Here is a 26,488-nt window from a genome sequence, read left to right as displayed (position 1 = left end):
CAGGCCTATGGCCTCTACTCTCCACTTTAGACTTTGAAAGCCTTTTTTATTACTTCACTAAAACAACGGCAGAACACAGTGTATGGCTAATCAGTGTAAGCAGCATGATGAATAGCAACTAGAAAGCTGGCACCTGATACTAAATCATGACGTGCCTGTTCCTGCTCCCATGGAACAGAGAGGGAGTTCTGCAACAGCCCTCCAAGCTCCGGTCACGTCTCTCACAGCCTTCTCAGGCACTTCCCTACGGGCACAGACCCACCCAGGAGAGTTAGTACTGGGGTAAACTAAAAGAGCCACAGACAGTGAAGTGTTGAAAAAGTAGAGTTTGGTCAGACCAAGTTTTCTGTTGCCTTGCACCCTCCAATCCTGTCCCCACCCTGTTTTCTATGAATACAATTAGTGTACAGACACAAAACATATTTACTCAGGAATAATTTGACTTCACTCTGGTGTAAAAGCAGAATGGACACAGTACATGCAACCTTAGGCCAGTGTGCGTCAATCTTTTACATTGTAAAATTACCCCTTTGAATGGGAGTACATTAGGCATATATCCACTCTCCTAGTTAATTTGATCCCAGAACAGTGGATTACAATGCAAACCAGCTCCCCCACCACCTACTGGTCAGTGCTAAAATAGCACCTACTGCTGGTAGCTACCTTAGGAGAGTTGGTCATGAGTCTGTGGGTGCATCTACATGTGCATTACTGCACTGTTGCTATTGCACATTAAGTTTAGTACCTCCAATATGAGGTACCAACTAAATGCACAGTCGCCAACGCTACTGCACAGTAACAAAGGCATACAGTCTTTTTGTGATGCTTAATGTGCAGTAGATTAATTCTACTGTGCATTAGCACATTAGCACAGCCTTTGCCATGACACGCTAATACGCAGTAAAATTAGTCTACTGTGCATTAAGCATCACAAAAAGACTGTGCGCCTTTGCTACTGTGCAGTAGCTCTCACTCGAATCACATGCTCTATGGCTGCAGTGATTGCCATACCGTCTTTGCGTTCTGGTAAGCATTTTTTTAGGTCAGTCCGTGGGAAATCGTGGCCAACACCATTTTTTGCGGCAATTGCAGAGTTGCTGTTTTTCACAGTTTCTGCAAAAATCCTGAAACCGCGATTTAAGTAGGTCTCTACTTATGATGAAATTGAGCACAAGCAGATTGAACCACTTGCCTCAGCAAAAGAAAGTGCGTGCCTAGGTATCAATCAAGTTCATCAAATGCAGTTGCTGCAGGGATCTGTGGCCAAACTCTGCTCTCAGCCATCCCAGAGGATCTGAAACTCCTCCAGCCTCTCCAATAGTAGAATGCAATGGAGTTACTCCAAGTTGGCAGCAGTGTAACCGAGAGCAGAATCTGACTCTTCTTTACACTGCCAAAACTGAAACATATTTGGCACACTGAATTGAATCTATCTCTGAGTCTGAGAATGCAGACATGTGACATGATTACTATAGAGTAATTTAACCCAGATTTTAATCCTTAATACATTGATTCTGTAGTGAGACACAGAGCATGTCTACATGAGATGCTTAATGCACAGTAGACTAATTCTACTGCTCATTAGCGCATCATGGCAAAGGCTGCAAAAAACAAGATTTCATAGCCCACATTGAGCCCCGGCAGCCTCATTCCTTGCTGCCGATCGACGCCAAAACACTTTGCTGAGCTAGTGACTAAATGAAGGCATCAGTCAGGAAAGCAAAAGTGTTTTGGTTTCAATCAGCAGCAAGGGATGAGGCTGCCGGGGCCTCTCCGCCAAGGAGTGGCAAGGGGCGGGATTGCCGTGAAATGCCCACATAATCAGCTCTGTGCGCCACAACATGGGCTGTGAAAAACCCTTTGTCTTGCCACAATTCAAGTAGGACCATAATCATAAGGTAAATGAAAAATGAGATGTTTGTACTGTTAAAACAAGGCCCGATAGCTGCTGCTTTCTGGAGTGTATGGTGGCATTTTGCATTCTTGAAACCTTAATCATATTTCCCCTGATGTTATGGAAAACAGGCCTTTCTGTTCCCTCCCATGCACTTCAAAGCTAGATTTATCTTCCTCAACCTTCCATATCTATCTCCGGTGTCTGTTTCCTTTGTCATGCATGTTGGCAAGCAGAAGCCCAATTTCTCTTGAAATGCATTCAGTGATCGTAAGAAGTTCGGCGGAGCAAAATCTTCCATTTGCCCCCAAGCCAGCAGTGCCAGCATCTCGCCAAGATAACCCCACAGCCCTGACTTGAATCCAGAAGGAAAGCTGAGTTCAAGCCCATGGCCCTTCATTCCTTAGCTCCTCCACTGAGCCCGTCAGCCCATTAATGCCAACATGCCAGTGATCACTGGGTTGGGGACACGGAGAACTAGCCAGAGATCTCCACATAATGCTATGCTGGGAAAAGAGGAGCCGTCTGCTAGTGAGAACTTGTAGTCATTGCGCTTAGAGTTACATTACAAGTCCCCTGGGACATCAGTGTCTCCAAAGACTTCAATCTGCTGAATCTCCACTTTTATTATCTCATGATATCAGATGCTTGGAATTTAAACACTTTCTGGATTTGTGCTTCTGCATTGTGTTATTCTCCTTTACCACCAGCTTTCCCTGTCTATTAGCTTGTCAACAGCTCTCAACAGTTACTGAACACTCTCAGGGGCTTGTCTACAACTACCTTCATGCCATGCCCAGGCCTGCCTCCAAAAAGCCCCCCTGCCCCCTCTGTCTTACTTAGTGCACACCAAATCCCAGAAAGAAAGGACCTTTGCCGGTTTAGAGCAGCCCAGAGCACGTGCCCCGGTGCCATTCTCAGGCAGGCTGGCTGGAGCACACTCAAAGCCAACTACCGTGTCTCATGTCTGGGATCTGGGTCAGGCTGACAGGAAGTGAGTGGGCGAGATGCACTTTTCAGAGGCAGAACCAGGGGGGCACAGACAAGCCCAGTGACATCTACCTTGTTAAAGGGTCTGCTTTGTGTGGATCGCTTGTTCTCCAGTGCTGCCTCCCTAGGGCAAATCCTCTGCTGGTAGAAGTAGGCATGATTCCTCTTCAATGGCCCTATGCCAGTCAGCATCACAGCAGAAAATCAAGGCCTACATTTATACAAGGAAGCAGGGGACAGACTGTCTGGTGCCGAGCACTTTGCACTCTGCCACCCGCCTAATCCGGCCCTAAAGCCATCTGACCCAGACCAGGGATGATCTTCCCTGCTGGCAAAGAGCCCGCACAGGAGCACTTTTGCTACTTTCCTTTTCCAGACTGGCTCCTTGTCTATTTTCCTAAGCCAGCACAAAAAGGATTCCCAGAAACAGCAGCACTTGGTAGCAAGGTAGTGATTGCCCCAGGGGGAGGTGAGGGGGGACAACTCTCTGACATTGCTGGAACATCTGCTGAAAAGTCTAGCAAAGTGCAGTTGGACATGGGTGGAAGAGGAGGGGAAGAGATCGTGTCTGGAGTGCGTGGGGGTCCTTTCCTCTCGCCGTGCTTTTGGAGGCTGCTAGACTTTAACTTATTCCAAAACACAAAGCATTTGTTCTTTCAAAACACCTCAGCGAGCTACAGTGAGAGATCACTTCTGGTAGCATATGACTCCATAAGAGTACAATGTATGACAGGCTGTATCAAGTGTTGGCTAGCTGGCACCGCCTCAGAGGAACCGTGTTAAGTTATACAAGCAGAGACCGCTTTGCTTCAGTGTGGTGGCATCATTCTAGCACGAAGTCCCCAGAGCGTCCTCTGGCACTTCATTACTTATGTTTCACATCCACATCCAAAAGGCCCAGTCATTTGTAAACAGCATTTGTTTTACTTTGCTGCTCCTTTCATTCATGAGATCCATTATTAATCACTGAGTCGCACCCTCCCTTGATAAATACACGCTTGACCTTGCTTTAGGAATGGTTTTCTTCTTGACACTTAGCATTTCTAGGAAGTTAATTTGCATGCGCACAGATGCTCGTTCCACAGACCGGCAGCGTGGAGGGAAACTTAAAGGGGGAATTATTTGCTTCCTGGACTCCCTCCATCTCTCCCACCCCGGGCAGTGAAACCCACCCTCCGTTCTGCTTACTGAGCATTGTGTGCCGTTGTTAGGGAAAGCTAAATTCTCCTTTAAGAGACCTAGGTTACAGCAAACAGCTGATTTAAGTAGCCTCAACTGATCTTACCGCTGATAAAAGTTAAAAATGCCATAACATCTGCTCCTTTGCAGGCCAGGACAGCTGCATGATCAATTAAAATAGGACTTAGCCTCCACTCATCAGCTACTGCTTCCTTCCTTATTGCAATTTTCTTCTCCTTTGGAGATTGACTTGAGCCTAAATCTCAGCTGCAGAAAAACAGTAATTTCTAGATACTGTGCAACTGGGATGGAAGCCTTACAGCTGCCTTTAGAAGAACTAAAGATATAGGTGCCTGCTCATTTCCCCACACACTTAGTTTCAGGATTGCACAGGTTCACACTACAGCCTCAGGCAAACTCTCCACCTCAGTCAGTCTCACTAGGAGAAACAATGCAAAGAGCCCCACTGAGGCACTTACACTCCATCAGGGTTACGGAGAGATCTTCAATTTGGGGACTTAGTCTTAGCATTTTGAATGCTCGGTGTCTGTAAATGTTCGACACCAGGTCCCTGGCAGATGTTACACTTATGACATGATTAACCAGTTAATCACGTCTTTAGTAACCTGGCCACACATCCATGCAGCTAACCACACAATAAAACAGGGAATAAGCCACAAAGCGATGACACAAAACATGTGTAATAACTTTGTGGCTGGTTCCCATTGTGCCTTACATTGAACGTGTGGCCAGTGCGATCAGCACTCCCAGCCTCTGGAGCCCATCCAAGCCTTGAAGGGCTCCCACAGCTGACAGCACCGATCGGCCGAATGGCACTCCTGGCCACAGGCACCCCAAGCACCTGGCCTGCTACTTGCCGGTGCAGGGGGAGCCAAGTATCATTGCACCAGCAATAGGGCATGATTGGGATGTCGCACCTCTTGCCATGTACGTGCAGCATGGCAGAAGGCGTGATTGTTAGGATCGTGGATCAGATCCCCTCACACCTTTAATTGAACATCTGTCAGAGGCCCTGAAGTCATTCCTCGGTCTCCTCTGATTTTACAACTTATGAAAGTAATAAAAATGTCCTGGAAAAGAGTCCCTCAAATACAAAGATCATTGGGATGAGGCATCAGACCCAGCCAAACTGCAGATCTGGTGCATTCACCTACATTTCTACAATCGCTCTGACAAAACACTCTTCAATATAGCTGTTATTGTTCCTTGATTCCTGAAATTGCATTATCACATTAGTGTTTCCTCTTCACCATATCTTTGTATAATATTCAAATCTCAGGAACAGCCTAGAGACTGGGTTACTGGGACAGCTGGGAATAGTGATAGGAGAACTGGGATTTCTGATACCTATGAACGAGACAAGGTTAGTTAGCTGAGGGACTGATCGGTGCAATTAGTACAGTCATAGTTCACTAGGGCACAGAGGAAATCCTCTGGTGTTAAATTTACAAACAATGAGGTCCATGATTCAGATAAATCATTTCTGCTCTCTATAAATAGTTAGCATCCCAGACTAAGAAGGAGCTGGCTCATGTTTTGAGCATTGCATTTATGCTGAAGGCATCAAGAATTTCCATTCCCTTTCATCCATTTCTGGGCTAGATTTATCCTGCTTGATCTATCTAATCCATCTCCACTGCCTGTGCTTTTTGTCATGTACGTTGGCCAATAGTGCATTTTGTCTTCTCAGTGCATTTCAAACGTTTTATAGCATTTGATATAAGCTGTTTGCAATAAGGTTACAGGACTGGCACCTCTCTTCTGTTAGCTGTCTCTCTGTAGCAAGTACTGAGCTGTGGGGAACTGGGAACAATTTATGGATCCGAGTCTTAGCTGCTAGTAAAATAGAGTGCTATAAAACATGCTGTGTGCAAGGCTCATCATCTCATGGAGGCTGTGCTGTTTGGATGGAGCCATTTATATCTGGGAAGCCAATGACAGGGTTGTCATTTGGTGCTGGCCCGCTTTTCTAAGCTGGACTGCAAAGTGAGGTGGACACATTTCCCCATTAATTTGGTGAGAATTGTCAAGCTCTTACACATAATTCCAACCTGCCGTGCAACACAGGATGGGTGCTCCTCGTTACCATTTTATGACTTGCCTTCTGGTTTCTGGGTCAAATCACAAAGCCTTTCTCTGCAACCATTCGTTAAAAATGGGAAGCTGAGTTCCTCACAAAAACCACCTGACTCCAAGATCTTTTCCCTCAAGAAAATATACTCCAAATATTGTGAGACTTATGATAAAAAAAATTCACAAGACCTGTAAAGAGAATGAACGCAATCTATAGATTTTCAGCAGTGAATATCAGGTAGGAGTAGGGGGTCGAATGGTATTGGTAGGCCTTGTCAAACAAGACCATTACTGAAAAATAGCATCCAATTTTGATCTCTACATGAAAAAGATATTCAACACTTGAAAAGAGGTTTGAAAAGAGCTAAGGAATGATTTTAGGTCTGGAAAGTATATCATAAGGAGATACTTAATAAGCACAGTCTATTTAGTGAAGGCAGATTAAATGAGGGGGATGATAGCAGTCCTTTCCGGCTTCAAAATTTTGAAATGCATACGACTTGAAAAGTAAAGCAATGAGCACCATCTTCCCCATCAGGCCAAAAGCTATGTTGAGTGAATTCAGTCGTATCCTGGCCCTCGAGGCTTTGCTTCATTCCCACTTCAGGAATTCCCATTTCGGGAAACACACTTTCAATGTTTTTCAAACGTTTTAAATATCAGGGGAAGAAAAGTGTGCAGCAAGTGGAATATAAAATCCATCCTTTGGCGATGCCACAGAAAATGGTGATGCCATTCTGCTCAAAGCTATCCCAAGACTTTCATTTGAAAAATGTTAGATACCACAGACGTGTGTTATTTGCAGTCTTGACATGAGATGATTACAGGGACAATCCAAGAGAGGGGTTTATTTCAATTTGTAACTAAAATATAGCATTTGTGCCAATTAAAGTGCACACTCAAAGGGAAACCATGAATATGTCATTTTGCACTTTAATTGGCCTAAGTATAGTGTTTTTGCTATAAACTGAACTAAATTGCAGGATATAAACCCACAAGGAGAAAATCAAATTTGCCCATAATAAAGTTGTGTTTATTTTAAGGGATAACAGAATTGGGAATGGGCATTAGGGATTTATTGGTTGATTTCTTAGTGGCAATTCAAGTATACCAGTGTAAAGAACAATTGGCATATTTGATTCACTGAACTATTGCAAATAAATCTTCATGGCTCTCCCACTGTGAGCATGGGGAATCCAAGTACTGCTATGCTCATCTGTCTCAGATCCATTGGCATTTATGTTTTAATATTGCATTCAGTCCAATAAAACACATATTTATACGGGAGGAAAGAGCAGGAGAAACAAGAGAGGAGACTCTAGTAACACCTCTAAATCATGCATCTGGGAGTCAGCAGGCATGAGCGCTCAGATTTGTGTTACACATTTCCCAAGTGACTGTGGGTAAGTCACCTTACACCCAGTTTTCTTGTTAACGGCTTCCAGCCAGGACATACCTGTAAAACCCTGAGGGACCAACTTGGATGCGCTGGGGACTCACAGTTCTGCTTGAGGATGCTCCGAACCTTTGAAAAGCAGGTCCCTGGCGGCTCTCATGGGACACCTTAAGAAAACGAGTCAAATGGAATCAGAGGTCACTTGGGAAACGATACCCAGGAACTTGCCTGTTTGCTCAGCTGCACAAGAGAGGTCACCATATTTCCATACCAAAAATATGTTCTGAGGTATGAGCAGAATAATTGGGGGTGAGGGTAGTCAATAGGACACCAGCCCCAGGTAGGGCACCGCTATGGCGTCCTCCCTCTAGGAGTGTTTGCAGCTGCAGGCAGAGGCCTGTGCTGCCCAGCCAAAGACGCAGGGCAGCCACATCCCCATGGCCCAGTAATGTATCTGGGAGAGGAGCAGGGGGGAGAATGACACCATGGGAGGCACAGCCTTGCACCTAGGTGCGGGGTGGGCCAAATGGGGCACTAGGAATAGCTCTGGGAAGTCCATGCCACTGCCTGTCCCTCAACTGCAGCAGCCTTAAGCCTATGCTAGTACAGCAGCAACCTAAGCAGCTGCTGCCCCAAGTGAGAAGAGCTGGAGCAGATAAGACTCCTCTCCTTCTTCCCTTTTCCCCCCCATCCCCTCAGCCCACCCTGCAGTGGTGGCCTGCACTACCACCGCCTCCGCCCTGGGCACTGAAAGGGGTGGCTAATGGCTATGCCTCTGGGTGGATACATTAATACATTTAAAGTTCTTTAAAGATGGCCGGAAAGTGCAAGAACCGAATTTCCTTTCTATTCCTGGTGAACATTTGAGCTGCTATTAAGCAAGGGCTAAGGAACAGACCCTCAGCGTTATTCATACATCTAATTCTCACAAAAATTGACAGGAGTTAGGCGACTCAACGCTGTTCAAGGTATGGGCCTCGGTGTTTCTGCACCCCCCTCCGAAGATAACACAGTTTCATCATGTCTCAGCCACAGATGGGCTCAGTTAGGTATGAAATTGGGGTGGGGGGGATGGTTAATGTAAGCAGGTCATTTATCCTGTTACTTTTTGCCAGGGAGTCAACTCCATGATTAGTTTCTCAGACCATTCTAATTTCCACAAAATGAACTTGTCTTTAACAAAATCAATCAAACCGAACCAGAATCCTCTGTCCTCGCTGGGACCCTTTTCGCTCTGGCTTAGAGATTCAAAGATTGTAAGGGACTGGAAGGGACCTTAGAAGATCATCGGGCCCAGCCCCTGCACCAGGCAGGAAAGACAACGGGGGTCTTCTCTTTACAGCAAGCTGTACCCTCACAACTTGCTTCCCTCTCCCCCTGCTTTCTCTCCTGAGAGCTTTTTAAAGATCCCAGGGGGACACTCCCTCGTTAGCAAAGTGCCTCACATCTGAACAGAGCTGTTAGTAGCAGGGATGTGCTGCAAGAAAAGGGCTCTGACAAAAATGCCCCAAATTCACTTGTGATTAACCCTGACTCGACACCATGGGTGTCGAGAAGGGAGGGGTGTTTCCCATCCATGTCTAAGCACTGTCCTTTTCCAAATTTCCTGAGCTTCTACATATAAAAAGTTTTAAAATGCCAAAAATGGAAACAAGTGTTCTGGTGCGGGTCACACAATATGGTTCTTTCAAACATAAACCCATAATTTTTCTGTTCACCAAAACAAATAAATGGTTCGAATGGACCCCGGACAAGATGTTTTTTATGATTAGTTTTGGTTTGGGTTTGGCCACCGCACACTTGTACAACTCAGCCTCTGACCATCCATCCCCGCTAACCTCATTTCCCAGTCCTAGCATGTCATTTGCTTGAGTCATAGCCAAGAAGCTGATGTAGTTTCATGCGAGGATTTAGCTTGGCCAGTCACCCCCAGCCACATGCTAATGCACAAATTAGGAGTTCAGAGCTGTTTTACAAAGCTGAGCACAAGCTGAAGTCAAGAACTGAAAAATAACAGTTCTCACCTGAGTGGGCCCATATGGACAAGCAGCTTTTCAAGTGACAAGGCATAATGCAATAAAACTGTCGATCTGAGTAGTTCCAAGAGTTTATTCAAACTAAATTCAACTGAGGGACTAAAGTCTACTGAAAGTGGTCAAAGGCAACTTTGATCTTCTGTTTGTCTTCCTGACCAGCCCTAAAAGACTTGCTGTACTTTGGATTTCTATTACAAAGCTGTCGCATCCTCTAATGGATGGGAGATAGGAAAATACTTTCCTTATGGGCAGTTTAAGCCATAACTGCAAGATTTCTTGCCTCCGTCTCTCAAGTGCTGGCCTCTATTAGAAAAAAAATTATACTGGACTAGATAAACTGTTGCTCTGCTCTGGTATCATATGAAACAGTTCCTGTTTTCCATGCGTATATTAGTTAGAAGTTTAGTAAAAACTCTTCAAATTGTCTTTGCTTCCAGGCACACTTCTCCCAAGCAGTGAAAAACTCAGTAAGATCTATGAATCTCTCCTTCCGACTTGCAAGCCATTTGATCTATGAAACCTTCATTTGATGTTACAAATGACACTTGTGTGCAGCTTGCACACTACGTTGTAAGATGTCAGCAGACATCCGACATCTCCCTTTTCCTGGTAAAGCTGATGGGCCTTTTGAAAGATAAGCTCCATTTTTAATAATGGCAACAAGGGTGACAACCCCACGTGGATTTTGCCATGAGGAAATGACCCACAGGAGAGGAGGCAGACCTCACTGAAATATAACTGGGGAGTGCTCAGAAGGGGGATTACTGACACGGATAGGTACACGTGAGGCAATTTTAGCGATACAAATTTAAAGGGAAAAAAATCACAATACTATCACAGGGAACCAGAGCACCTACAGATTGTTCTAATAAAAATGTGGAGCTCCCAAGTAATATTTTAGGCAATATGTAGCAACAGATGCCATACCAGAGACCAGACTGTATGCACTTCTGACAGTGAGAACAGGGACACTGCCATCCTATTACATGGTCTAATGCAACCAGAGACTAAATCATAGAAGGGCTCAGTCATATTCTGCCCAAAAGCAACCTCTGTGTTAAAGGATATCTCTTGATGCTTAATTAATTGAGCCAGTAATCTAAAAGACCTCTGTTGACCAAGCCTATTATCTCAAAACCGTACATACTGTGTAATCATCATGGTTTGGCTGGGATGGGTAGTGAATGACAATGAACATTAGGTGATCCGTTGTTCATCTCAAATGGTTATGAATCTACTGGTCACATTTGTGTCAATCAGCCTGCATCACATCTGATGCTTTGATGGCAATTCCATGCTGTGGTATGAAATGCGGGAGTCATTGGGGGTGGTATAAGCAAATGTGGTGCAAGAACAATAGTTGTGTAAACTGCCAGGGGCGTGCTGGCCACTAATAGGGCTTGTAAATCTGCCAAAGCAGCTGCAGTCAAAAACATGTTCTGCTCACTATGGTCAATGATATGACTTGTCAGTCTATGAGAGCAGACACACAGAATAGTCTCTCATAAGGCATACTGACCAGCTTGTACCAGATGTTATGAGTTCTTCACTGGGCAAAGTGACTAAATTCTCCTCTGCTGAGCGAGCCTCATGGAAGCTCTAGTAGCAATACATCACAACCTAGACATCACGCACCAAGAGCCAGAAGGCATCCCAGTTTTACTGACTTGCTAGTGATCTGGCAACATCCGAGCCAGGGAGCAAAGCCAAGTTCCAGGTATGGCAGGAGGCAGACAAGGTATGGCAGGATACCCACATAGTCATTTCAACAGAGCTGTACCCAGAATGGGAGGAATATAATACAGGCTGGGAATGTGCACGCTATATTCAGATCATGAGCAAACATTAAGGAAGCCGCAGCAAATAGTGATACAAGACTGTGGTTCAACTGGGGAGAAATTAGAGAAAGAAAGTGAGAGGGTCACTGTAGTGTACATGCATCTGCCACCAAATCAGTATGGACAGTCACTAGGATTGAAACAACAAAAACATTTGCCTTCCTGGGCAGGTTGTATGATTTTCAAGAGCCTTAAGGCACATGTCTATATGGCTTTCATGGCACTCTGGAGAATGCTGCCAAAAAGCACACCCTCTGCTCACCCACTCTCAGCCCGTATGTACCAAACCCAGAAACAACCCACCTCCCCCCCACCCCCACCACCGCTCGCACAGGCAGCAAAAACTGGGATCTTGTGCATGGGGGGGGGGGGGAGGAAGATGCCCTTAGGGCCATGTTGTTGCATCATTTCTGGGTTTGGCATGTGCAGAGTGGGATTGTGCTTCTTAGTGACATTTGGGAGCATCGCAGAAATGGTACTAGACTACAGGGTCTGAAGGCTTCTCTAAGTTAGGCGAGCATTGTGTCCTGGATCCAGAGGGCCTCAGCAATCCCCACCCATAGACATGCTCCAGACCCAAGTCCATAGACGTGTTCTAGGCCCAAATGTTCAATAGCGAGGTTACCCTAGGCCTGTCCCCAATGCCCAAGCTTGAGTCCTCAGTTTCTGGCATACCTGAAAGCAGTCACTAGGAAAGTCTGGAGCAGTTTGATGAGCATCTGGGCCTGAAGTGCATCAGTGGATTCGAGAGGGTAGAATATGAACAGGGCATGCTCAGGCCTGACGTCCACAGGACTAGTCACAGGTACTGCATGGACAAGTCCTCAGGAGCCTAAAATCAGCTCCAGAGTAAGGACCATTTGTCAGGATAGCTGCACTAAGATATTATATCAGCAAAGCATATGTCGTGCACACCCAGTGCATCAGCAAAACTGCTCTTTATTAGTATAACTTATTTCAGGCTCTACCTCCCCTCCCACCCAAATCAAATACAATATATTAGAAAATCAACCCTTTGCATCTACAGCAGGACACCAGCATGATTCTGCTGGTCAGCGGGCTCACCTCATCCATGTATAACCAACAAAACAGGCCCAGCGAAACTCCATAGGGCAGACCAGACCTGGTTGCAGTGATTTTCAATAGGAATTTGGATCCTCAGTAACAAAAGCATTTCTGGACAGTTTAGCTCCTGCTAATATGCATCAGATTTCTTTTCCACTTTGGCAACATTTCTATGGCTCATCATGCCAGAAATGTATTATGGAGCTGAAGAGAAAAATCATATGGCTCTGCAAACAACCACCAGGCCAACTTACCTGCTTCCCTGCAAGATAACGGCTGGAGTGAATCACATGAGGTCTGTGGTTGTTGCAGGGGAAAGCAATAAATAACATGGCGGAGCTGGCCTACAGCTGGTTTGTCTTCATAGTTTCATAGTTGTTAGGGGCTGGAAGGGACCTTACAGATCATTGGGTCCGGACCCCCTGCACTTGGGCAGAGAAGACTGCTGCATTTCAGAGGCTATTTAAATCCTAAATACACCACTGAACCCAAAAACATCACCTGCATCTGGCTAGCTCTGCTCAGACCATCGAAAGCAGCTACAAAACTGCCCAGGGCTGGGGATTTCTCTTGCAGGGGGGATTCCTTGGTCCCATAAAGTCAATGCAGACAGCTCTGCTCCTGCCCTCCCAATGCAGGGGCATTCTAAGGGGGGCAGTGGCAGTGGAGGTATGGGCTGAAGTGCCTTGCACACCCATGAACCAAGGCTGGCCCAGCAACCTCTGGGGACTTTTTCTAGAGGTTGAGGATGCTTTAAGTTATTCTGAGCCATACTCTCTACCACCTGTCCCAAATGCAGGGGGGTAAAATGTCTCTAAGCCACTTCCTTCAATCCCCTATCTCCAACACCTGTGGCAGGTACAGCTTAGATGGAACTAAGGATCTGACTCTTACTGTTGCACCAGTGTGTTGCGCTTTCTTTTCACCTGTGGGCCTGGTGGCCAGTTTTTACTCTGTTTATCCCTTATCCAAATGACTAGATAGTTGTGTGAGCTCCTAAACCTGCTGAGCGATCAGCCTGTCCAGCCACACCAGTAGAGTTGTGCCATGTAACAGATTCTGCACAGAACGGTCCTCCCCAGAAGTGACCATTCGTTTCTGTAGTCATGGAGTGCTTTCCTCAGCAAAAGACTTCTCCCATCAACTTAGCAGCCAAGACCTTTAAACGTTTTCAAGCCCCACACTTTCCCACCCCTAACTCTTAACCTTTCCAATTCTCATTACTAGCTGCACAAAGTCAGCAAATATGCATCCAAGTCAGCCTTCCCCAGCTACATCCCTGCATTCATCTGGGCCTTTTAACCCACGTGCTCTGAGGCGCACTAATATCCTATGTGCCCAGTGAATAATTTTAAGCAGTATTATTATGAGCAGTCTAATATGACTCTCCTGATACACATTTAGCATCATTTCCCATTGACTAATGGGGACTGGGTGTTTTTTTTTCCCAGTTCTCTCCCCTTCCATTAAACTTTAATGATGGGGCATATTAAACAGATCACTAAACTCCACCAAAGCCGCATACACTTTTAAGTAAAATTAGAGTTATTTGATCTCTGCAATCAATAAGGAATTTATCCAAAATCTATTGAATTCAATAAGAGTCTTTTTATTGATTTCACCGGGCTTCGTACGAGGCCCAAAGTGGATTTGACTATTGGAGTATTTTGCTGAATTATAGCAATAATCAATCAATAAATCTTCCTTATTTCACTTGCTAAGAAAGCTGGTGAAAACGTTGTGCTACAGCTCCAAGATATACATGAAGCACTAGCTTTTAGGACAGTGTCACAGCATCCACTCAAATTGCACAGCGCCTAAGAGCAATGCACAAAGGTAATGCACTGATGTTGATGCCTAGTGAATATTCCTCGGTTCCAAATACATCATTGTTTCATAGCACTGGAATGAAGATAGGAAAAAGGTTCTGAACACAGACTAGACATAACCCAAACAGACCCAGTGGGGAGGAAGGGTCCCCCTGCTAATGTCTAGCAGGCATCAGCTGGTGGTCTTAGAGACATTAGCAAATGTCCTTAGATCTCCGGATGCCCAAACAGCACCAGTGCTTGCAATTCGTATCTTGTCTAGCTGTTAAGAAACGAGAGCTCAGCTCAAACCATCTGCTTTTGCTGTGACGTTACGTTGCCTTCATTTGGGGAGGATTCTGTCGACGTACATTAGGATGCACATTGTAAGGCACACGCTAATCTGCCTAGCATAAGGGAATGTTGGCAGGCAAGGATTAAAGCATGTTAAATCATAACCACTGGCTGGCACTTGCATCTCACAAATAACCTCTGTGTTGCCTCTCTCTTCCAGTAACTGTGACTGTCGGAGGAAAGCAGCACTTGCTGGGACTATATGATACCGCAGGACAGGTACATTATTTTTATTTTGAAAGCTTCTTTCCCTTGCTGATTTTTATTATTGACTCTTCTTTACAAAAATTAAGGAGCAGGGCTATTTTGTGATGGCTGCACTGCTACTCCCCACCCTTTTTTTCCCCCTAAAACCATTTTCATCCAGGCTCATGAGGCATGGATTGATTTTTTTCCTTTCCAAAAAGAAAATTCAACCTACATTATTCAATCTTTTATATCTCTAACCTTATTACAGCTGCACAGCTCTGCTTTAAAAAGGAATCAACATTTATGAACAGTTAACACACAATGGCATCTGAGATAAAGCTGATAATTCTTACCCCAAGTATAGGACATCAATATATCCCATGCAACCACGTGGCAACACTTGAAAACTATTGTCTTTTAAATATCAGCTGCTCTCAGTAAACTCCAACACACGCTTTGCTTTGCAAAACCCGTTCTTACCATACAGGTTTCCACATCTACACCCAGCTAAAGCTTACATGAAACAACCAAGGAGGCATTCAGCCTATAGTACCTTGTCTTAAACCTTTTCTTCTTAAGAAACCTTTTCTTAAGCAACCTGTTCTTAAGAAACATGTAACCACTCCATCTCCTGACTTCTCTGTTCCCTCCCCTAGACAAGTCACAAGATACCACCACTATTTCAGCACAACAATCATACACGTGATTAATTTATATCAAGGGTGTCAAATATACAGCCCACTGAGCCACATCATCTGGCTTTCAGTGCTGATCCTTTACGGAGCCAGCCCAGGCCTCTCCTTCTTCCCCTCCACAACATACTGGATCCTGAACCATACACTCCCAGACCAACCAGAGCATACGCTGGATCCAACATGACAGGGAGCAGGAGCTCCATGAGTTCCCCGCATACTGGATCTGGCACCCATGCTGCAGGTCATTCCTGAACCGGCTGGAGTAGACGCCATGTCCCAGACCGGCACTAGATCCAGCGTGTGGGGTGGGAACATGTCCATGGGCCTGTTCCTCCAGGCTATGGACTGGTTCTGGGCAACTCGTTTGCCCTACAGGGCCCGTTTTATATTACAAGACATTTTGTCCATCCTGAATTTGTCCATCCAATTTGGTTTTAAATCACACCTGCAATTAAACAAGTGCAACTTTCTCATATAAACAAATCCTGAATCATTAACATTTCACTAACAATTTAGGAACATCTGTTCTTGACATTAACTTGCCTGAAATGACAGCATTGGACATGGGCCAATGTCACTGAAATGACTGGAAGAGCTTCTACTGATTTCAGTGACCACTGAATCATGCCCTAGATTAGGTCACGCTTTTGGCTACAGCCAGGTGAGCACTGTCCACTGGAAAATGCATTTCCATTTGGGAATATCAAAGGAAACATTTCATTTGGTTGGTACAAATATTTAAATATCAGCATACTTGATTTTGCTGAACTGGCTCATTGTTAAAATCAGTTCAACAAACCTTATACTACAGCTCCCTATTGCCAGGTTGCCTTAGGGATGTTACAGTCTGGGTTCCAATCCTCTCTATGAGCTCGGCTCCTGGAAGATTAAAGTCTTGTCCCATAACTCAATGCAGATTTCCATCTGATCGAGTTTCACGGGGCATCTAATCACATGGTTCTCAGTGCATGATGGAAGACACTGTTCAGCGCTGGGAGCTTGGCTGATAAAAGAGGATGGGGGCTCCTAGACTCCTATGAAGCAATACATCTCAAGGTTATATGATGTTGAATGGACTCAAAACAAAGTATGTTGTGCCAGTTTGGCAACCCAAAAAAGAAATATTTTCATTTCAAGAATGTTTCATTTTGACGTTTCTCAAGTGCCACTCTTCAGGATTTCTGTTCCCCCAACAAATGGCCGTATTTTAATGTTTCATCTTCTGGGAAATGAAAACAAAGGTTGAAATGTTGGAATTTCCCTACCCGCATCAGTATGTTCTTCTAACCATGAATCCTTTGCATGGATGGCATCAGAGTATGTACTTCCCCTTCCCTAGCGGGTCCACCAAAATAGTAATCTAGATTCAGGGCAAGACACAAGGTATATTAGGACCTGTTCTTACATATCCTTACTACTGGCATAAAAAGGGTAGTACACGGAGTAGACACTACAGTACACAGAAGACTTTTCTACAGCATGCACCAGACAGCAGAGGAATTATGTACGACACAGAAACAGCACCGTCGCTACAGGAAGCACAGCACCCAGAAGCAGGCACTTGCAGGATTTTGTCCTCAGTGGCTTTGCTTTTGTCTGGTCTTTGTTTTGTCTGGTTTATTCCTGACGCACTGGCTGCTCCCATTTCTGGAGGAAGTTGCAATTATCTAGTGACGCCTGTAGAAGTTAGTTTTATCTAGGTTATGATGGTTGGTTGTCTTTTTTTTTTTCTTTTTCCCTTTGGTTCTACAAATAAATAATCTGAAAGGCAACAATAAAGAGAGCTAGTATGACATGAGCTACAGCCATTAGGCACGACAGGCTGTCCGGACACAGCAAGACAAATCACGAAGCCAACTACGCAGATATAGCCTCACTCTTGCACCTATTTAAAGGTAATGTAGGACCAGTGGTGGGGCAGCGGGTCCTACAAGTCACCCAACTTGTATTCCCAGCTCCACTAAGCTACTGTGTGACCATAGGTGGGTCCCTTCACTGTCATATGCTTCAATCTCCCCTTCCACCTTTCACAAGGCTGTTCTATTTATAATGTCGGGTCCTTGGGGCAATGATCAACTCCAACTGCATGTGTATTGCCTCGCAATATAGAGGTCCCAGGTTGTGGTCAGTCTTCAGGCGCTATCAAGATGCAAATAATCAACAAAACAACAAATCACATAATTGAACGTGCCATTCAAGAACGTACACATAAAATCACTTAATTTACATGTACAAACAATAATTTGCACAAAGGTAGGATTCTGGGTGCATGCACATATTGCACAATTCAGTAGTAGCATTGCAGGACTGGGAAAACATCTGGCCAGGGTTTTGCTCGTGACTCCAGATTTGCCAGTTCTGTCTTCAGACGAATGCCAAACCTCAACGTTATGTTGTATGGGCATATGGGTGTGTACGGGCGACTCCTCCACGTGTCATCTCTTTTGACAACACTTCCTTTCATTTGCTCTCCTGAGCCAAAATGAAAACACGAAGCTGTGACACTCACTGACAGAAACATTTCCCCCGCCACACACTCTGTGACAATCATTTGGCCCTCTCCAGCGATCTCGCTCACATTAGCCGAGGCATGCCTGCCTTCAAGTGACGCTCATCAACTATAACTGACTTGTCAGAATCATTTTCATTTTAAATTTCAGTCCAAAGGACACAGTCATTGAGTCAAGACATTACGCAGCATGAATCACTTTGTGATTAATAGATCGTATCTTCGCAGCGTCTGGAAGGTTGATCTTTCCCACGTGCTCCAACTATAATGACAGCTCCTACGGGTTTTTCCCCCTCCCCCTCAGATGGTGTGGCTTTCCAAAGACATGGACATGAAGTCACCGCCAGAAATAACGCTTGGCATGACTGTGCAATAAAACGTATGCTAATGAAATAACAATTGAAAAAATATGTCCCCCTGCAGCATCACCCCTGGCAGTGGGAGGAAAGATCTGGCAGGGGGGCCTCACATCTTGGGCACTTAGTTTTCTGCATCAGTGGGACAAACGGTCCCAGAAAAAAAATGTTCCCAGAGCCAGGCTCTGTAACAGCATGCTTTGAAGGAACGACACTGAAGGCAGAGATAGGGGACAGAGGGAAGGTAGAGGAAGCAGCAGCATGACAAAAACAACAAGCCCTGGAGGGCTTTCCGTTTCTGAGCGTAACCAGTTGCACGATGAAAAGTGCAGAAGCAGCAGTCACACTGTTTTCTGCAGCCTCCTCACCCTCAGCTTACGCCTAAGCAGAGCCCAGCAATACCCAAACTGGCTCTGCCCCTTTCCACCCGGGGCCAGTCAGAACAAAGTGCAGCCAGCTCTCAGGGAACCATATTTTCATAGATTTCATAGACATTAGGGCTGGAAGGGACCTCGCAAGATCATCAGGTCCAGGCCCCTGCCGCAGGGGCAGGAAGTCAGCTGGGGTCAAATGATCCCAGCAAGATAAACATCCAAGTGTGATTTAAAGGTGTCCAGAGTAGGTGCTTGCACCACTTCCGAATGGAGTCTATTCTACACTCTGGAGACTTGGACAGTAAAGAAGTTTTTCCTATGTCCAGTCTACAATGGTCTTCCAGCAGTTTGTGACCATTAGACCTTGTCTTCCCCTGGGGAGTCCTGGTGTACAGACGTTCTCCCAGGTCCTGGTACACACCCCTAATATACTTATAGGCCATCACCAAGTCCCTCCCTGAGCCTTTGCTTTTCCAGGCTGAAGAGTCCCATGCCTCTCAGCTTTTCCTCATAAGACTTGTTCTCTGATCATGCGCGTGGCTCTCCTCCAGACTCTCTCGAGCTTCTCCACATCCTTCCTAAAGTGCGGAGCCCAGAACTGGATGCAGTACTCCAGCTGCGGCCTCACCAAGGCCAAACACAGCGGGAGGGTGACTTCCTCGGTCTTGCTTGAGATGCACTGATAGATACAAGCCAGGGTTTTGTTTGCTTTGCCAGCTGCGGCATTGCATTGGTGGCTCGTGTTCATCTTGTGGTCAGTCATGACCCCCAAGTCTCTTTTGGTCACAGTGCTAGTGAGTGTAGCCCTGCCGAGCCTGTAATTATAATGTGGATTTTTTTTCCCCACCCCCCTGAGGTGCAGCATCTTGCATTTCTCAGTGTTGAACACGATCAGGTTTTGATCTGCCCACCTTGCAAGCCTGTTGAGGTCAGCAAGGACACATTAACCCCTTTCGCTACCATGCCAGAGACCAAAAGGGTGTCTCACACTCCATGGTGGTCAGACCGGAGTCACATTATGAGAGAGTCAGACTGTAAGCTAGGTGGTGTTTGGGACATTTGCTCCACAATCAGCAGGTGACTCGATCTCTGAGCTCCACTGAAGTCAGGCCGCTAGCACTCCCTTCATCACAAAGCACTGTCAGGGAGATAGTATGTAGATAAAAGCACCCACTCAGCCACATTGCACAGGCCCTGAAGGCTCTTCTAGGGGCCCTTTAATAGATATCAGAACACTTTACCAAGTAGGTCAGGTTCATAACTCCCATTTTACAGATGGGCAAATAAAGGCATGGGGGTTGAGAAGCAACTTGCCCAAAGCGACCCAGCAGGTTTGGAATGGAAATAAACCCCTTTATCATCCCACAAGCTACGAGCTCAGAACATTGTTTCCTGTTTTTATTACAAGAGTCCTATCAGAGACAAATGATTTATAAAACAGGTCATGAGTCTGCAATCCCAAGGCATGCTCATGAAGGGACATGGTGGTTGTACCCTCAAGGCCTAACAGCAAAGCGAAAGAGAGTGTTTGCTTGTTGGTGGAGGGAGGGTTCAGAAGCTGTTTCCAGTTTCGCCATGGGGTCACAATGTGGGGAAGTATGAGATCCACTGTGTTATGTGGCCAATAAAAGCCTGTACAAGTTTACAACCCTGAAATAAAACACATTCTTACACGCCCTGAATTTGAAGACATAAACCAACTAGGCTGTCTGAATACAGAGGCATCGCAACTGCTGGACTGAATCAGACCCAGCTAGTCTAATATCCAGTCTGGCCCATATGGCCAAGACCACATGCTTGAGAGGACCATGCAAGAACCTCAGTGATGTGGGATAATCTGCCTCCTATACTCAGTCCCACCCAGGTTTAGCAGCGATTGGCTAAAGCCTGGGTGCACAAGTTTGATATCTCATTTAGAGATAGGAATGATAACAGCTCTGGATATTCCTGATATCCATACAAATATATAAGCCCGTTCTGAATCTTATTAAGTTCTTAGCCTCAATGACTCCCTTTGAATGCAAAACTAACCCCATGTGTAGGATATTCCATAATGGTTCATTGTATCGTCTTCTCCTGGAGCCGCTCTTAGAGTCATAGGATCCGAGCAGGGCTGGAAGGAACCGTGTAAAGTCATCTAGTCCAGCCTCCTGCTCGAGGCAGGAACATCTGTGACTAAACCGTTCCAGGCAAGTGCCTCTTAGGGATGCTGTCAGAGACCAGAGGTGAACCTCATCTAGTCTGGCCATTCCTATGGTCCCCAGAGGGAACAGAATAAGAAGGAAGCCCCAAATTAACTCTTCCCGTGATATGCAAGCTTAACTTCCATGCTCCTCACTGGTAGCCCACACTGACATGCTGACAATGTGTATTGATGCTTGGATGTGGTGCGTAGCTACCCTCTCCCTTTGCACTAATAGCCTAGATCACGTCCTGCACTGCAAACACAAAATAAGAACAGTCCTGATAAGGAATTTTCCAAGAGCTGCAAAGCAGCAGGCAAAAAAATTAAATGAACGCTTCTGAAAGTAGCTGTCACCTACATACAGAAGGGTCATGGCTTTTAGTGTGCTGTTAAAATTACAAGCTAAGTTTCCACCCTTCTAAACAGGCAAGTCTTGCATATTTTAAATAGATATATTTAGCAATTTATTTTCAAGAGCCCATATGAAAATACAAAGAGTGTCTGCTGCCACCTTGTGGTTTTGCATGGGATCCGCTTTGTAACTACAAGACTAACCTGAAAGTATGAAGTGATTTGCCAGACGCGAAGTGCCAGCCCATGTGCATTGCATGATAAATGCATTTAATCTTTGAAAAGGCATCAGCTTTGATGGTCTGGATCTAAAGGGCTTCATGGGGTAAAATAATATCATGTCATCAGGCAGCCGAAGGCCCCTCTGGTCCACTCAAAATTCAGCTTTCAGTGTTATCAAATTGTTCCATTAATCCAATTATGCCGCTCCATTTTGGACTCTTCACTGCATCTAATGGATGTGTCTTATCTTCAAAGCCTTGCATGATGCACTTCTCCTTCCCCTATCTCTTATCACTTCACACTCTCTGCTCCCACATCAATACCAGTCTTGCTGTCTCACTTAGATGATTCTACCAATCTCTTTATATTTTCTTCCACATCGTTCTCTACACCTCTTTCATGAGCCAGTATGCCAAACTGTTTCCTTCTCATCATTCAAATTCTTCTTCAAATCTATACCTGCTACAACATCTACAAGAAGTTAGTTAGAGGTGGTTAGCTGTGTTAGCTTTGAGTTAGGCAGGAGGCAGGGCAGGGCAACACCTTATAGGTAACTCATTCAGAGAAGAATGAGGTTTCATAGGCCACCGCCTACTTTGTCAGATGCTTTGAATCTGCACAGAATCGCATTTGATTAAGTTGGCTGTAGCCTACAAAAGGTCAAGACTCTCTTAACAAGTTAGTCTATAAGGAGGCCTGTACATGAGCCAGGAGGCCGCTCTGACATGCTGTAATTACAGTGCATTAGAGCAGGCTCGACTAATCAAGTCTGCTGATGTGTGATAATTACTGTACTCCAGCAGCCTTCACGTATCAGCGTCTCCACACTTGAGAGGGTTCAGAGGAGGCCACCCGCTTGGTTGGAGGGCAACAGGGCAGGCCCTACAAGGAGAGGCTGAGGGACCTGAACCTGTTCAGCCTCAGCAAGAGGAGGCTGAGGGGGGATTTGGTGGCTGCCTGCAATCTCGTTAGGGGAGATCAGCAGCAAATAGGAAGGGCTCTATTCCCCCCAGCACCACCTGGGGTGATGAGGAGCAATGGCCAGAAGCTGCTGGAGAATAGGTTCAGGTTAGAGATTAGGAGGCACTATTTCACTGTTAGTGTGGCTAGGATCTGGAACCAACTCCCTAGGGAAGTGGTCCTCGCTCCTACCTTGGGTAAATTCAAAAAGAGGTTGAACGAACACCTGTCTGGGGTTGTATGACCCAGCGTGTGCTCCAGCCAGTGGCAGGGGGTTAGACTAGATGATCTGTTCAGGTCCCTTCTGACCCCAAACTACTATGAAACTATGAAACTTCAAAATGACGGCAGGAGCACTTTAACTAAAGCTCATTCAACGAGCTTTAAAGAAAGTCCCCCCAATGCCATTTTGAAGGGCAGGGACGCTGATGCACAAGACACTCCAAGTGCTTTAATTAGAGTGGCTCTCAGAGCCGCTCTAATTTAAGTGCCCCACCACCACCGTTCCCAGAGCACACGTAAAAGCTCCCTACGGTTCTGCTCTTCTGTGCCTACGAAATTAGCCTGTTATGCTGATTTGGAGAGGGAAAGAGGCTCAAAACTCTACCAAATTTTCCCAATTACACACTTGCATACATCCCCAAAGGGGAAACAACCTTGGTGAATAACATCAGTAAAGTAGTCCAAGACAAACTTTTCCAACAGCAGAAGAAAGTTTTTAAGGGAGGATATAGTCTAACTAGAGCCGGTTACTATTGGCGAAACAAAATTTGGATAGACATTGGGAGGAATCAAGAAATCGATAGAGGAGTCAAGGAAATTCCTTGCTGAGTATCATGTCATACAGTCACGGCTAAACCCTACTGATACCAGGGCTTGGCCACAACAGCTGATGCAATGGTAAACTCAACTCATCCTTGTCTAAATTGACTGTAGAGTCATGACTCATGCTATACTTCAGGCAACTTATGGCCTCACAGCCTGGATCTGGCCCACCGAGCCATTTTATCCAGCCCCCAGAGCCAAGCCCAGGGATTTCTCCAGCTTTTCAGCAGCAAGGGGCTTTGCCCATGTGGCACCACTCCTGCAGGGGAGAGTGGTGACTGCAGCTGTGGCTGAGGCAATAGCAGTGGAGACCAGTTTGCAAGCAGCCCGCTCTCAGAGTGGGACCCCATTACAGCACCCCTTCTGCCCAAAACATTGCTGACCTCTGCCCTGCTGAATCCCTGCAGCATGTGGAGGCCCTGCTGTAGCACAGCCCGAAATAAACCACCCTCAGCAGAGCTGAGCAAGTAATGTAGTTTGCAGTTCCACGGAACAACATGAAGATGAAATAAAATAAATAAAATACAATCATTTTGACCTGACCTGAAACAAATGTGTCCGCATTTTTCCTTCTGAAGTGAAAAAAAAATCATGAAAAAAATCAGTTTGGGACAAACAGGATGTTTCTTTCCATCAGAAGCAAAACATTGAGCTTCTCTTTGGGGTGGTCTCTTTCTTTTTTTAAAAAGTTCATTTGACCTAATTTTGTTATTTTGAAACACACAAAAAAATTTAAACGTTTGGTTTTTTAAAATGTCGAAACATGGTGTATTTCTGTGGAAAACATTGCCCAGGTCTGTGCATAAGAATGAACTCTTTGTACTTACTTATTCAAAGTAGGACAAGGATGAGGTCAGGGCTGACCTAAAGCAATATGGTGCCCTGCATGCATCGTTGTGTAGGCCCCACCAAAGCCCTGCCTGCGTGGGAGGGACCACTGACCCTCCTCCGTCTCCAATTTATTTTGGCTCCCTTCCAAGAAAGCAGCAATATGAGTTTTGATCCCAGATTCCCTGACCCCAGACTACAGGATATAGAGGCCTCTCACACCCTCTTCCAGTTCCCACTAACCACAATCCAGGGTCTGAGAAACTTCTGCTGAAAAAAAAAAAAAGTTTCCTCCAAACCAGCAAGTTTCCCTTCAAAAAGTTTTGATTTCACCCATTTGACATTTTCTAACCAAAAATAAAAAAAGGGGTAGTCATCAGAAGATCCCCAACCTGATCTAATCCAGCTCCTCATTGTACTACTCCAAACCCATTCAGCCATTTCACATAGGTTGCAAAATCCCAGCAACTACTCCAAGTCCCAAGATTGGAAAGAAACTCAGTTTTCCTTCACTCATATCAAAACAGCTGACTAGGCAGTATCTCTCTGCTTTGAGCTGGCTGAAAGCACGCTGTTTGCACAGCTATCCTGGGAAGAAGACATCTTTCCTCACAAGACAAAGGCCTGTGGAGACATTAAATCACCTTGAATCATAACTGGATTTGAGCTACTTAGCTGCTTTTAGGTTGCCAAGATGAGAATTTCTGATCTTGATTGACAGGCTGCTAAATATAGCGTGAGATGATGATGCAACTGCATAGCCCAAAGGCCTGTTTTTGTTGTTCAGGGTCATGTCTATAATATCAGCTAAGAAGAATACAGCCCATAATATGTACTGTATTGTAAAGCGCATGATATATTGGTTCTCTAACAACAATAATTATCTGCAAGAGCAATAGCCGTCAAATTCCTGGGATTATGGCCTATTGCCTAAAGGCTGAGGCCAGCAGGCACAGTCTAAGAGCTGCGTCTTATAGAAATGGCACTTTTCTTGTCTTGCTATTGCTGCTGGTGACGGCACTTATTTATCGTGTTATCACCCCACTGCCCATTGCTAGGAAAATAAAATACCAGCTCAGTCTTGCTCCTCAATGCCCAGGTAGGAGGAGGTTGACAGAGTGGAATTAAGCCCTAACCAGTGACCTTGGTACATGATCACCCTACAGTCCCTCTGCAGCTGCTCTTTCCCTGACATTTATCAGCTCCCACCGACACTGGGGCTAGGGACAGACATTACACAAACAGGTTTAGGTGATCAGAAACTGGTTTAAACCTGTAACAGAACAGATGTTCAGTGCACATAAACTGGATTGAAAATGGCTCAAACCAATTTGAGATACACCTGGTTGAATGTAGTATCAGACGGAAATGATTTGGCTCGAACCAGTTTATGCAATGTCTGTCCCAGACCCCTTGCTGGTTTAAGTTAAACCAGACTCCCCCAGTATCCCGGCATGCTCTCTGGGCTGGGTGGGGCTCTCTGCTCCCCAGCAGAGCTGGCCCCTCCCCTTTGTTCCCTGGCTGCAGCTCTGGCAGAGACTGCAGACATCTGCCTGGCTTGTCCCTGCTCCCCCCTACTCCTCTCTCCATCCCCTCTGCCTTACACAGACACCTCTCGGCATTAGCTAGCAGGCCACATGCTGGCTATGGTTCATTATGTGGCAGACAGGACAAAGGCAGAATCAACAGGTAGCTGGTAATGTCCCTCTGTTGTTTTCTTAATAGACTGATAAACAGTGAGGTAGGGGTGATAGACACTGTTATCAATTCCTTGCTGGGCTGGTCAGAAGGAGAGGGAACCCCTTCCTACTCAGAGCATCCTGCCGGGACCTGGCCATTCCCCCTCAGCTCAGTACTGAGTAAGGGAAGGGAGGGCTGCTCTAGTGCCCCCCAGCTTCTAGCCTGAGCCACTGCAGGCATGTGCCAGCATTTCTGGGATGTCTCTACTGTTACAAACTGATTCAGCCTAGCCAGGTTAGACTAACCTGCAAAGATGGAGTCAATTCAGGCTCAGGCTTTTTGAATGTCTGTCCCTAGCCTGAGGGACAGTACTGGGCACTTCATGATGTGCTTGCAGAGATGCTACATGGTGATAATACACTTGATTTTGCTCTCTGACAGGAGGACTACAACCAACTGAGGCCTCTGTCCTACCCCCACACAGACGTATTCTTGATCTGCTTCTCAGTGGTGAACCCTGCCTCTTACCACAACGTCCAAGAAGAGTGGGTGCCTGAACTGAAAGACTGCATGCCCGATGTGCCTTACGTGCTCATAGGAACACAGGTAGCTGCTTACTGTTCTGGGAAGTGTAACAACCAACAGAAGGGGTCTTGAACT

The 26,488-nt window shown here is 45.6% G+C and overlaps 1 protein-coding gene across 1 annotated transcript in view; it reads left to right on the top strand.

Annotated features, from left to right (window-relative positions):
• RHOJ (ras homolog family member J) overlaps positions 1 to 26,488 on the top strand; it is a 97,102-nt gene that overhangs the window by 48,679 nt on the left and 21,935 nt on the right. Inside the window, exons 2-3 of the mRNA XM_006264242.4 lie at positions 14,815 to 14,873; positions 26,270 to 26,434. Coding sequence (XP_006264304.1) covers positions 14,815 to 14,873; positions 26,270 to 26,434 — 224 coding nt within the window. The remainder of the gene's footprint in view (positions 1 to 14,814; positions 14,874 to 26,269; positions 26,435 to 26,488) is intronic.

Source organism: Alligator mississippiensis, chromosome 2 (genome assembly GCF_030867095.1).
Source record: "Alligator mississippiensis isolate rAllMis1 chromosome 2, rAllMis1, whole genome shotgun sequence".
Classification (NCBI taxonomy): Eukaryota; Metazoa; Chordata; order Crocodylia; family Alligatoridae; genus Alligator; species Alligator mississippiensis.
Note: the sequence above shows the minus strand (reverse complement) of the source record. Positions and strands in the feature narration are given on the sequence as shown.